The 13,052-nt window shown below is 41.9% G+C and overlaps 1 protein-coding gene across 1 annotated transcript; it reads right to left on the minus strand.

Annotated features, from left to right (window-relative positions):
• Positions 1–5,070: 5,070 nt before the first annotated feature.
• On the minus strand, positions 5,071–11,132 carry PARK7 (parkinson protein 7). The gene is made up of 6 exons (XM_009702196.1): positions 10,994–11,132; positions 9,849–9,950; positions 9,123–9,182; positions 8,196–8,265; positions 6,454–6,540; positions 5,071–5,532 (listed from the first exon to the last, which is right to left on the minus strand). Exons 1-6 carry the CDS (start codon positions 11,081–11,083, stop codon positions 5,372–5,374), a joined length of 570 nt encoding a protein of 189 aa, XP_009700498.1. The 5' UTR covers positions 11,084–11,132; the 3' UTR covers positions 5,071–5,371.
• Positions 11,133–13,052: the final 1,920 nt, after the last annotated feature.

Consider the following 13,052-nt stretch of genomic DNA (forward strand, 5'->3'; position numbering starts at 1 on the left):
ATTCCTGGTCAGAATACAGCAAACACATTGATTTGGACAGCTATCAGTAGGGAACTTCACCGATGCTTTAGAAAGGAATTACTTCTCTTTTCAGTAAGTCTTGAACAGCAAATAACAATGCAGAATTAAGGAAGATTCAGTTTTCTACTAGACTGGAAGGATTAAGTCGCAAAATTACACTTTAAATTTATACTCTGCTGAAAAGTAAAGATCTTTACATATCTAGGGCTATAGTCAGAGTCAAACTACACAGGTAGTAGCAGAAGAAATCCTCTGCACAGCACACAGCAGACAAAAATTTAATTGGAGGAGCACCTGCAGAAACACCCCCGTTTGCGTTCAGGGGATTCCTTTGATTCAGAACAGCAGCTCTACAAGACTGCAAGGAACACTAAGAATCCCAGAGGAAATCCCACCATAACCATCAACGAGGAGAGGATGGTTGCAGGCTTTAGAGCTGTTACTGAACTGAATACACGCTTGAACTGCAGGCAAGTGCTGGCTGTGGCTCAGAGTTGTGGCCAGTGTAAACTGTAAAAATAGTTACACCGTCGATATTTAGAAATCAGAAAGATTTGCTCGGAAAATCATTATGTCCCTAGTCCTGCTGGGAGACTTCAGCAGCTGAGGAACACTTCAGTGTCACCATTGTTACACAAGTCTGTCTAGACTTAAGCCTCCTCTTTAGAATACGAGTGCTTGCATGAAATCCTCAGACAACTTTACGTCTTCCTCCCTCTACTATCAGAGGAATGGCCTTGAATTAAATTGCTAGAGGTACGTAAGTAGCTACAAGACTCGAAGGACCGAGTAGGGAGGAATTATTTAAGGTTGTACAAAGGGTATAATTAGAAGCTGTTGAATGAAGTTAAGCAAAAACCAAGCCTGAGTATAAAAGCTTGCCTCTCAATCAGTGACGCCTTCTAGCACCCAGCACAGTTTTGTAGAGAGCACAAAGGCTCTAGAGCCACGAGAGACTGAGCGCAACACAGAGCACTGCAGTCGCTAACTGCTGGCCCACCCAGTGGAGTCCTCAATGACCCTAGATAAATAGAGAGGAATTAAGTTACCTAAAAAAGTAGGATATTGAGTTTTACAAGTCCGAACCCACTTCTGGAGCCCATCTTGTATGTCAGCCCTGTTTCCCAAAGTGTGGCCAGAAAAAGACAAACCAGTAACGCTGCCTAGTCCCTTAACTAGTAATCTACTGGTTAGAGTACTCAGGATACAGGAGTTACCTGGATGCAATTCCCTCACCTCCGGGTTGCGTGGCTGGGCCTGCTCTGCACACAGAGCTCTGCTGAGTGTCCACATATGCAGAAAGGCGGATGCTCCTAGAGACGGCAGATCCACGTACAGCAGGTCTGGCAGTTCTGGAAGGGTAAGGTCTGCCTTGGGATGCCCGCCCCACCGAACACATGCTAACTGAAGGAGCTGGGCCAGCCTGCCACAGCCATTCACACAACCTGCTCCTAGCCCCTTCCCTTCCTCGGATGCTTCCCAAGAGATGGCAGGGAAGAGGCTGAAGGTCAGATAAATTATTCCAGCAGAGGCAGCCTGTCCCTTTTCGCTGTTCTTCCCGGAAACTTTTTAACTTCCTGCCACGTGACGATGCCGCCAGAACTACAGAATCTCCAGGACAGTTCAGAGCTCGGAAATGTTAGAGAGTAAGCCGTTCAGCTGACAGATCAGCCCAGCAGGTAGGCACATCTGTGCTGGGACCTGCTCGGCTGTCATTTTACATATTTTGCTTTCTTTCCATACTGCATTTCACACAGATGTACCACACGCAAGACCACATTCTAAACATGCTAAACTATCATTTAAAGTTTTGGGCAACAATTTATTCCTTCACTCGGTGTTTTGTTGCTTATTTTTCAAACTTCAAACATTGCATCCCACGTCCTACTAAAACGTCGTCTCTGTCTAACAGCAATGCATCCTTTTTTTTGGAGGTACAGTATGCGAACAGGAATGATGGTATGGATGCGTTGCTCATGATTATTTCTACAGTTGGCACCTTCCTACTTCTCTGGTACATGCTTATCTTTCCAACCAAGTCACACGTCATCCAGGCTGCTGGAAGACAGCTGTCTCTTATCATTTTGGGATCGTTGCTTCTATCTTGCATCACAATGCATCTTTTTGTTGAAAGAACAAACAAAATAATCTGATTAAGTAACCATTCTTTGCTCTGACAGTCACTGTGGGTTTCATGCCTCGTGGTTAGGTCATACCAAATCGTATGCATACTCAAAATGGCTAGCAAGCTGTCCAAGGCTTGTAATTACTGGATGAAGCATATTCCCTTGTGTACTTTTACAGCTCTAAGTACTAGTGTGCAGGCTGATTTGCATCCGTTATGGTTGTTTGTCTCCACCTATTTTAAAAGTAATGCCTTTCTCTTTCTAGAAGAGCAACCTTTCTCTGTTGCTCCGAGGGACGTATTCCTGGGTTGGGATTTGCGCCTGCCTACAGTACAGTGCTGTGTACTTTGCTTTCCCTTTTTGGAAAGAAACTTATCAAAGAACTGAGGCAAAACCAGACAGCTCACTCTGCACATGGTCTTTGTTTCTTCTGGTTCAGAGCTGCTTCTTCATTTATAAGCTCCTTCATTCTGAAGGAAAATATTTTCCAGCATTGCAAATATTCACTGCTGGCACTAGCACCTATGCCATCTTGTGTACATTCCTGTTCCTAAGTCAAATAATACTTCTCGATTCAGTAAAACAGCTCACTCTCGATTAGGCATTCAAGCACACATAACAACCAGAATCAAGAGGAAAAAAACTCACTATTCTTGAGAGATGATACGAGGCATATAGCAGATGCTGACTCCCTTCTCAGCAGAAAAAACAAACAATCCTCCAAATCCTCCAATTGTCAGGGAACAAAATGGTAAAGGCTAGCTAGAGAAGAGTGGATGCACTCTCTTCATTTTAAGCCAAGTTCTCTGGCAGCAAATATCCAATTACCATAGGCTCTAAAACTAAAGCTTGCCAATAATAAAAAGGCACAAATTTTCTAGCGTTCATGAAACACTGAGCAGAAAAGTACTTCATATCATATTGCAGCAGCAGATAAAGGGGATTTTAGGAAAAGAGGTAGGTAACAGCTAGGGAACCTCTGTATGAAATGGGGAAGGAGAACGGAAAAAAGCACTTCACAAATTAGAAGGCAATTTTTTTTTTTTTCTCAGATCAGCAAATTCCTTCTTAACACTTCCCCTAAGAGGAAAATTAGCCCAGTCTTAGTTCATACACCTCCCCTAACTTAAAGATTGAGTTAATGACACCTTGGCAGAAACAGAAAACCCATGTAAATTCAGGTTTGCTGGACATCTGCAATGTAAAAGGTTGAGAACAGGGTCAGCTTTATGAAGGAAACTGTGATGGAAGCAGCATTGCCACATTTCATTAGCCAAGTCCTTTTTGCTGGACACACTGAAAGAATCTGCAAGTTAACTAGATAGGTTACATGGCTCTAAGCTCATTTTACTGGGTGCTTTTCCTATTACTACTTTAACAGGAGGGGGAAAGCCCAAATGTATACATTGAAAACCTAATTTCTGTAAACTGAACTCTCTCAGCCTTAGAATAAAAAAGAAAAATGTATAATCAAATTTTTGGCCACTTCATTAATGCCTTATATTAAAAGATTTCTGGAAGCCTAAGTATAATACAAGCACAGAAGTATTTTCCTTCTAACGCTATAAAGCAGTACTACAGCCCAGGAACGCACAGCTTTTCCTGTATTCTGAATCATGCCCATTTACAAACCAAGTGATTATTCCAGATTCTAGGACAAAGAATGTTTCCATCATTTGGTTTACATTTGCATGGCAATACCAGTTAGACGTGCAGATTTAACGAACAAACATGTCCAATCTTACATAGATTATAAATTTTTGCATATCTAGAGCATATTTCAAAGCTAGAGAAACATATGAAAGATTTCCTAAACAAATTAGAGGCAGAGCATACAGCTAAAGCAGTTCTTCCAGCAGATACTAACAACATAAAGCCATTTCTGAATTCTAAATTTGCAGAAGTACCTATGCATTTCATTACCAAAATGCAGTAATTGAGAATGAACTTGTTTCCCATTAAAATAAGCAATCATAAAGGCACCTACGCAGTCATTTTCTAAAGCTCAGCCTGTACACTTCAGATGTATGCAGAACCAGGTCTCCAGATGCTGTGGTAACTTCAGCGTTCAGTGAGATGCCATCTTGTAAGCACGATTGCTAACAGAGCCAGATAACCGCAGAGTTATTTGGTAAAAGAAAGGTAGCAAAGACAAAAATTGATCCCAAATTCTTAATTCTCATGGGGATACAGCTCCACTACTTCCTTCAGAGATCTGTCCAGCAAACCCTCTAAACTGACCTATGCTTACTTAAGCCAGGTTTGTAGCAAGTTCCGATTTATAGTAAGCAGAAACAAGCACTGCTACTGGTGGTAAGCTACTAAGTCCAAACTTCCTGCTTTATGCTGATTATTAGCTGCCTAAATAGCTAAATGGATCTGCAATCATTTAACGTAGAAGACAAATGCCAATGGTATCATGGACAACCTGCTAGCTGTAGGAACTCTACGGTGCTTGACAAGGTAAGAATATCCCCACTTTTGATTGTTCCATGCTGTCTTAGAATTAAGACTAGTTACTGGCCTTATTTGTATACAGGAAACTAAATATTGTTTTAACAAATTCTAAGTTACAACTTAATAATCTATGTCACAGAATCACAGAATATCCTGACTTGGAAGAGAGCCATGAGGGTCACCAAGTCCAACCCCTCACTCAGCACAAGGGAACCTAAAAGTTAAACCATGTACCTAAGAGTGTTGTCCAAACACTTCTTGAACACCGACAGGCTTGGGGCCATGACCACTTCCCTAGGCAGCTTGTTCCAGTGCTTGACCACCTTCTCATTTTAGTTCACACTTCAGAAGAACTGTGTGAGATTCTAGACAGAAGTTGTTTTGAATAGTACATTGCTAGCCACAGTGGTAAAAAGGTTTCATACGTCTGAGTTGGGAGAAAACACGCAAAGAAACAACACACAAGCAGGGTTGCTTCATTTTTATTTACTCAGCAAACATTTTCCCGTGTTATTTTTAAATGCCATCCAAGAGCTAACTAAGATTATTAGATGCTGGCTACTTTTTTGTGATGAGGCTTTTTGCTAACAGGATCTTTTCCCAGAAATAAAGAACATTGGTTTGTTAAGGTATCCCAGTTTAGGTAAGTACAGCTGCTATTTTCACCTGCAATTAAATTAACTTACAACAGTGCATCTTACAGTTATTCTACAAAGGACAAGATTCTCCATCCAAAATTGTCCTACTCCCCATCCCACACCAGGATTTCACTCTTTCAGTATGAGAGGTGCCTTCACCTGTTCGGCCACTTCCTTCCCCATCAGTGTTTCAACAATGGCCAACCCAAATTCAAAGCTGGTACCAGGGCCGCGACTGGTGAGGATGTTCCCATCTTTCTCCACGCGGCTCTCCGAGTAGCAGTAGTGTGCTTGGGGGAGACACACAACAGAAAGAGGGTCAGTCTCTAGCACAGCGCCCACAGCTGCCGCAGAGCATAGACCTGCCTGCCGCAGGGCACTGCCGCCCGCCCGCTGCCTGCAGGCTACAGCACCTGAGGAGCGGTGACTCCCCCCCACCGACAGCATCATGCTCCGCAGAAGGCACCTCAGCCACCTGCGTGGGCCCAGCCTGCCTTGGGCTCTGTACCCCTGCCCCTCTGGAATCAACCAGCTCATCACTGCCTGCAGCTCTCAGGGAGAAAAAGGGCCCACAGGGAGCGCTGGCAGCTTATTCACATGGTATGGGAATGCACCTCTGATTCTACAAGCTCCTCAAGAAGCGCTCACTGTGCCTGTCAGTTCCCGTGAGGTTACTTTTGGAAGTCAGACTGCTTTTATGTAGCTGTTCACAACTTTCTTTTTTCCAAATGCATGCGGCGGAAACTGGAGGAACCCTGCCATCTCCTGCTCACCTTCAGACTCGTTCCTTTAGGTATGAGAAAGAAGCGTGGACCCATCAGCTGCTCACAGCACCAAAGCATTACTCATGGGAGAGCAGGAAAGGTGCTGCTGGGGTTTGCTCTTGGGACCACTGAGGCAAAGAACTAAAAGGGCAAGAGATGGCTCAGCTTCAAGAGGATAAGGGAAAAAATGCTCCTAGTATGACAGCAGCAGCCTATTTTCCCCAAGGATGAGAATGCTAATAGAGTTCTGTATTTTCAGGTTAAACAGACTGAGAAATAGTCTTAGCATATTCAGTTGAATTTTGATTATGATCAGGAAAGCATTAAGGAAATTCTGGGATACAAAATAAGATACAAAAGCTATTTTCCTTTCTTTAAATCAAGAGTTCAGCTAAAAAAAAAATCTGAGAAGGGTTTAGAAAGAAACTTACAAAAGTCATTACATACCTCCATTCATCATTTTATCTTTGGCCAAAGGATGTGTTGTGACTTTGCTTCCAAACCCTATCCCATGTGCCAGAAGGGCAGTAGGACCTGTAAGGACACAAAGTTGCACCAGTGAGGAACTGTTTTCTGCTACAAACACTTTTAAGAACACACGTTCAGGCACTAGGCCCTCAAGGGGCCAAAGCTCACCATGGACAGACTATTTTTCTAAGAAGTGATGCCAGCCCTATCTCTGAAGCAAAAAGCCTCAAAAAGAACACAGCTGCATAATCTCTCCCATTCCATTACACAAAACGCCCTGTGCAGAGAAACAGATGAAGAAAAGAGAAAGTTTAGAGAACACTCAGTTCACGCAGCTGTCCTACCAAGGGTTGTGCTGCCTTTGAAGGAGTCGAGAATAATGGTCATTTCTCTTCCAGATGATACATTTTATTTAAAACTCCTTGAAACCAAGTAATAAAAAGTCTGTATTTCAAGCTGAACACTAATTAGGTACAATTACTTTACGACCTTGTTAAGCCTTGAATTTACAGACTTAACAGATAAAATTACATTTGAGCAAGTCTTGACATGTTGCAATTGTGTGTCAAGCAGTATTTTGGACAGATCACAGGCCAACTGGTAAGTTTTTGGTTTTAGCAGTCTTTCTCTTTTCTTTTCATACTTCCTCCTTGGCCTGAATTGAGGAAGGAGTTTGTGTGAAGAAGTCTTAGGTCATCTGACAGAAAATCCTTATGGGAATTCCAAAAGAAACTGAAGGCAGGATTTGCCTAACATGAGGTTTCATTTCTGTACATTTGATTCATTTCAGACATAGTCCAGGAAATAACCTTCTTTGTGTTCAGCTGGAATCAGCTCTGAGAATCATTATACCTAAATAAATGAACCGTCCTTATTACAAGCAAAACCCTTTATTGGGCAACTGTGAATTTGCAATTGTTCTGCAAGAGAAAACAGATAGAAGGAGTAGACGACTACCACTGCCATGTTCACAACTCTGTATGCCTATCACCTAACTGAAGAATGAAGCAAAAAAACCCCAGCAACGCGCCCGAAAACAAAAGTGAAAATACACTCCACAAACACACTCCATTACACTGTCTTTTACACGCTCATTGCCACTCTCCTCGTTCTCAGCTATGGGTACCTAGGCCAGTCCCTCAGTTCAGTTGGGAGTACTGGCAGTTGTTCATTTTGCCTTTTTACATACAAATCTTACAAAGGAATGAACTGAATACCTAGGTGTGCAGAATATGTAAGCAGACAACCCTCTCAGAGTAATTCCATCTTCTGCTACCGCTCAGATGAGGAAGGGTGAGCCTGTAATTCTATATTTACAGCCTTCCTTCTGAAGCTAAAGGGCAGGAGAGGAGAAGTGAGATAAATTTATAGCAATGATGTTCTGCCAGCACTGTGCCCTCACAGAAAGATCATCAGAATAAGCAAATATTTTGTAAAAAATCCTAGCACCTTACCTTTCGCTTTGTATTTTAAAGAGAGTAACACAACTGATTGGAAAGAACTGGGTACCAAGCAGAACTTGTAGGATAAGTGTTCACAATATTTTAGAGATTCCTCTGCTACTAAATTTACCAAAAAAATTCAAATGCCAATGGGTGCATGTATAGTACAAATCCCTGCTACTAAATTACAGGAATACAGATTTCTAAGACAGGAAACTGTCTGCAGGCCCCTTCAAAATATCCAAATGCTTTACAAAGCAAGATGCCTTGCTAACCCACCTGCACATATAGCAGCAATCAGGCCTTTTCTGCTTTCCTGGTCCTTCAAAATGTCTTTCACAGCAGCAGACTGTATGAAGAAACCACATCACAAGTCATTGTTTGGGGTTGATTACTTGAAGCACGGTTGAAATATTTTCCACTGCAAATTCATAAACAAGTTTTACAAAGAAAACCAGCTGACAGCTCTCCATCCCGCCTCAGGACAGAGGGCAATGAAAACACTAAGAAGGAGAAAAACTGAACCCAATAAATACTTGCCCCACAAGGCAAGAGCAAGGAAATCAGAAGGAACTGCAAGAAGTACTTGGCCCACATAAAAGCTGGTTAACCCATGGCCATAGAAAGTTGCTGTTTGAGAACTTCACAAGACAAATAGGAAAGACTATTCATAAGATACCTCCAGACAGTCTCAATCATTCTTAATAAGATTTATACAGGATATTTGTCTCATATTCCAGGCTTACAAACTGTGTGATACCATCTCAATCCTATCTGATATATCAACTTGTTTGTCCGCCTGCCTTCCGCAAGGTATTTACACGGCCACTACAAGAGTTTTGCACCAGAGACAGAATTCTTGAGCAAAGGAAGAGAGTCCTGGCGGTTTGGCCTGTTTTATATTTCATGGAATTAAATCTTCATTTGCAACTGTTTCATCTTCTTATGATTATGGACAGAATTTTTCCCACAATACAGAGCACCCTTCCGTTTTTATTCTGCTTAACTAGGTACTCAAGTTCAAGAATTTACCCAGTTGTCCCACCCATATATTCACAAGAAGGCTTAAGACAATTAATAGTTTACTGATTCATTCAAAATGAGAATTTTCAGATGCTGAACTGAATTTGCAGGATTACTAAGCAAGTGTAGACCACCGACTACTCGTGAGGATGCCCATGAATCTTTAAGATATCAGAACTTTACCTCTGACAAGTTTTGAGCTCCAAGGTTACCTCCAGGTAGGACCACAACATCATAAGGCCCCTAAACAAACAAAAGATAAAGTTGTTCTGTTGAACGGCGGCTGGTACATACCTTACATTGTTTTAAGGCCACTATAGCTGAGTTGAGTGAGAAGCAAAGGAATGTACCTTTTCTTCCTTTGAACAACACTTTACAATCAGAGAAACAGTTCCAATTATAGAACAAAATACTGTTTCCTATTCCAGGAAGAGCCTATTATCAATAAAGTCTGTCACAGAACTGACTTTTACGCCTAGTGCATTTAAGAGCTACAGCAAGCAAATGGTAGCTCTTGAATTGTAAGGACAAGTGGTTTTAGTCCAACCTTACTATACAGGTCTAACAATAGCATTGTTTAGCTTCCCATCAGAACGTTTCAGTTATTCCAAATCACAGTATTTTGTTGGGCCGACTAACATGGAAAATAAAGCTCTGTGTTTGATGCTTTGCAAAAGCACATACCTGTGCAGAATCAAGAAATCTGTCTGATCCTAGCACGCTACGCAGCAGGACAACACTGAAGGGGAGCACTGCAGGATGTGCAGTTCTGTGATTCACTACTGCATAGAGCTAACATAACATGCAACATATTTCTAAAGGTAATGCATAAGCTTTCCAAATTCACCTCCGAAACTGTGAGAAAGGCTATGTTGGCCATTATGTCAGATCAGGGTGATGATGACCAACCTCTTTCCTGGCATCTTCAAGACTGGCATCAGGACAAATGAAGACATCTCGACTGCACTGCACTGGTTCTTTTCCTGTTAGGCCTGCAACAGTCACCTTGATCTAACAGAAGAATACGTATATCATTACAATTCAAGAATATAGGGCATTTTTCTTATGTTAGTTCTTAAGTAGTACACAAAATGAGCAAAGCACTACTGAAAGCTGTCAAGAACAGGGAATGCTTAAGCTTCCTCAAACCATGATTAAGTCCAAACGCACAAGGCAAGCAGTGATATTCACCTAGAGATTAACAAATACCTCTAATAGTCCAACTTTTCAAGTAGGACATTTAGATCCCACAGGTTTTAAACAAAACAAAACAAAACAATACAACCCAGGAGAGCTGGAATAAATAGATCAGATAATGAATTAAAGTCCCTCTGCAGGCTCAAGCCATTCTCAAACACGTGTTCAGTTTTCTCCCTTGACTTTTAAACGCCTGGTTATAGCATCACAGATGTGCATGGCACAGCTCACATTTGCTAAATAAGCCAACAAGCTTGTGCTTCTTACGGGAGCCAAAATGGAGAGTGCATTAACGGAATGACAAAGGTGGTAGGAGAAGGTAATTTTTATTTTAGTAATTTCTATATAGGTGAAGTTGGTGGATTTATTTAAAATCTTATTTTCATACCTAATCAGATGATAATACTGTGTACCACTACAGTTGCAAAGTAACAAACAGCATGAGGAATCCCACCAGACAGAATTCTAGTTAAAAAGAGAATTTTAAAAGTAGCTCAAGAAAAGCTACGTAATGTCATGAGCTGTAAGTTACTGACCCCTACAAAAAAAGCACTTCCTGTTACTATGCATGGGAACAGCCACGTTTTCTGACAGGGTAAGGTTTACTTGAAACATCCGCCCTAGTCTACATTAGGCTTGTATTTTAAAAGGTTATCTTTTGCACAAATGTCAGTTGTTATGCATGCTTATTTGGGGCATGGCACAAATATTTGCTAATCAGTAAGAAGGTACGGATAAATTTTCACCTCATACAATAGACTACACCTTGAACTCCCAGCAATGAACACCAGCTTGAGGTAAAGATTTTCCCTTGACCAAGCACTCACAAAAAGATTTTTCATTGTCTGCATACTCACCCCAGCTCTTCTCATAACATCAGTGGGGATGACAGTTTCCATTTCCTCTGCCCCTTTTGCTAGAATCACCAATGCTCTTTTCGAGGCCATATCTTGAGGGGTTGCTATTAGGTGAGATGGTTGTGAAGGGAGGGGCTGAGGGGGGTAGAAAAAGACAATGTGGTTAGAAGGCAAATCTCGTAGTACAAATCCTTCCTAACGTTGAAGTTCAACGGTGAGTCATTTGCATTTTTGCATTATCTTTCATCTAAGCCACCTCAAAATGGTTCACTAGCTTTAATTAATATTCATAGCAATTCCATTTAACTAAAGAGCTTTTTACAAAGAACGCATTGTGATAGGAAGGGATTAAGACATTTGTGCAGTGGAAGGCACGGCACATGAGCCCCAGAAGAGGAAGCAGCCTGGCCTAATCGAGACTTGACATGACTTGAGTCTGCCAGAGAGAAGGGTTCAAGGTGGGTGGCAGAGTTGTTTTCAATTTGCACACCCCCACTCATACGCAGACTACTGACTCCTACCCAGGTCAGCATTTATAAAAAGGGCTTGCATGAGCTTTGACCTCATGTCTGGTATTTAGTTTCCACACAGCTCGCCTCATGAAGAGTTTCCTGTGACTTATAATGACTCGACCAGTGCCCCTGCAAAACCTCAGCAACAGATTTTCTGGGTATTTCACAGTTTTGTGGGGGAGAAACGTGTGTGCATATGTGTGATGGGGGAGCAGACCACAGAATTTAGTAAATGGAACAAACTAGGCTTAAGACTTTTTTTTTTTCGCTCCTAAATTCAAGTTGAGGTGAACGGCCAAATTTCCATTTGAAGGTTACGTTAAAGTAACTTAACTACATCAAGTAAAATACACATTAATTCACACTGGTCCGACAGAAGTCTGTGAAAGCATATGTGGTGTGAGAAAGTATTTCACAGGTCATCCACTCTACAAGACAGGAATTTTTCCTTATGTATGGACCTTCCATCCAGAAATGCACATAGCACCTGGGAGCTCTTCACAAAACGAGATCCAGGTTTAGTTGCCTACACAGCAGAAAACCATCCCCTCATCCTGCTTAATCTTCATCCGGTTACAGGTTGACTCCCTACTGTTAGCCTCACTCGGAAAGATGCTCTTTCTAGAATGCAGTAATATACAGTAGAACATCCTGCGGCGTGCAGAACCAGCCCAAGCAGACTAATTCAGTGTGTCAAATCCTACTTCCAGGGCAGCTTTATGTACTGTCAACGCAAGGCCAACTGAACAAGTACGCTCAAATCATAGGTATTAGCAATAACTTCAGGACAACCTGGAGCTCCTTAATAATTTGTCTTGAAGGTACAGGTTGATTCTGCAACATTAATTTTCCTATGAATTCGTCTAACTAGCAACGGACTACCTAAATAGCCACAGCGCAGAAATACTGCGTTTGCTCTTTACTGTAGCAAAACACTGTAGATCATACTTTGCAGCCCTCTCTGTCATTGGTTCTTTAGATGCAAATAAGCACCTGATCCTGAAAGCTTTTCTCTTTCCCCTAATCTAGCAAAATGCAGTCTCTCCCTGCTGTCCATAGACATTTACTGTAATACACTGACAAATTCTTGAGCGGTACTACTGTTCTTTACATGGGTGCATATGTAAATAGCTGTCATGCTGTAAATGCTAGCAGGGCAAGACTGTTTTCCGAGAAGGCAGAACCAAGTTATACAGACATAACAGCCATTGAACAAGCTATCTACACGTAGTAAATACAAGTCTTCCATTTGCTTCTCAGTGCCAGCATGTGCACAGGCTGCCTCAAACCTTTAAGCTAAACGTACTCCCCTACGTGGGTACGTGCACATTTCTCGAAATGGTGACTTCTGGAAGATGGATGAATCAGAAATTCTAAGAAGGTTGGCTTAAAAAAAAAAAAAAAAAAAGAGACACCCTTCAATGCCCCGACCGAAGAGCTAGCTGCCACCGGGAAGGGAAGTTTTAAGGGTCACCACCTCTGCCGGTCCGGATGAAAGGCCACGTCCCTGCACACTCATGTGTTTATTTTAGCCCACGGCGCCGTTC

The sequence above is a fragment of the Cariama cristata genome, unplaced genomic scaffold (genome assembly GCF_000690535.1).
Source record: "Cariama cristata isolate BGI_N322 unplaced genomic scaffold, ASM69053v1 scaffold29446, whole genome shotgun sequence".
NCBI classification, from domain to species: Eukaryota; Metazoa; Chordata; class Aves; order Cariamiformes; family Cariamidae; genus Cariama; species Cariama cristata.

Coding starts and splice junctions, on each gene's coding strand:
- PARK7 (XM_009702196.1), bottom strand. CDS start 11,083: ATGGCCTCGAAAAGAGCATTGGTGATTCTAGCAAAAGGGGCAGAGGAA. Junction 8,266..9,122: donor GAGCTCAAAACTTGTCAGAG/GTAAAGTTCTGA, acceptor TTCTTCATACAG/TCTGCTGCTGTGAAAGACAT. Junction 5,533..6,453: donor AGATAAAATGATGAATGGAG/GTATGTAATGAC, acceptor GTCTCCCCCAAG/CACACTACTGCTACTCGGAG.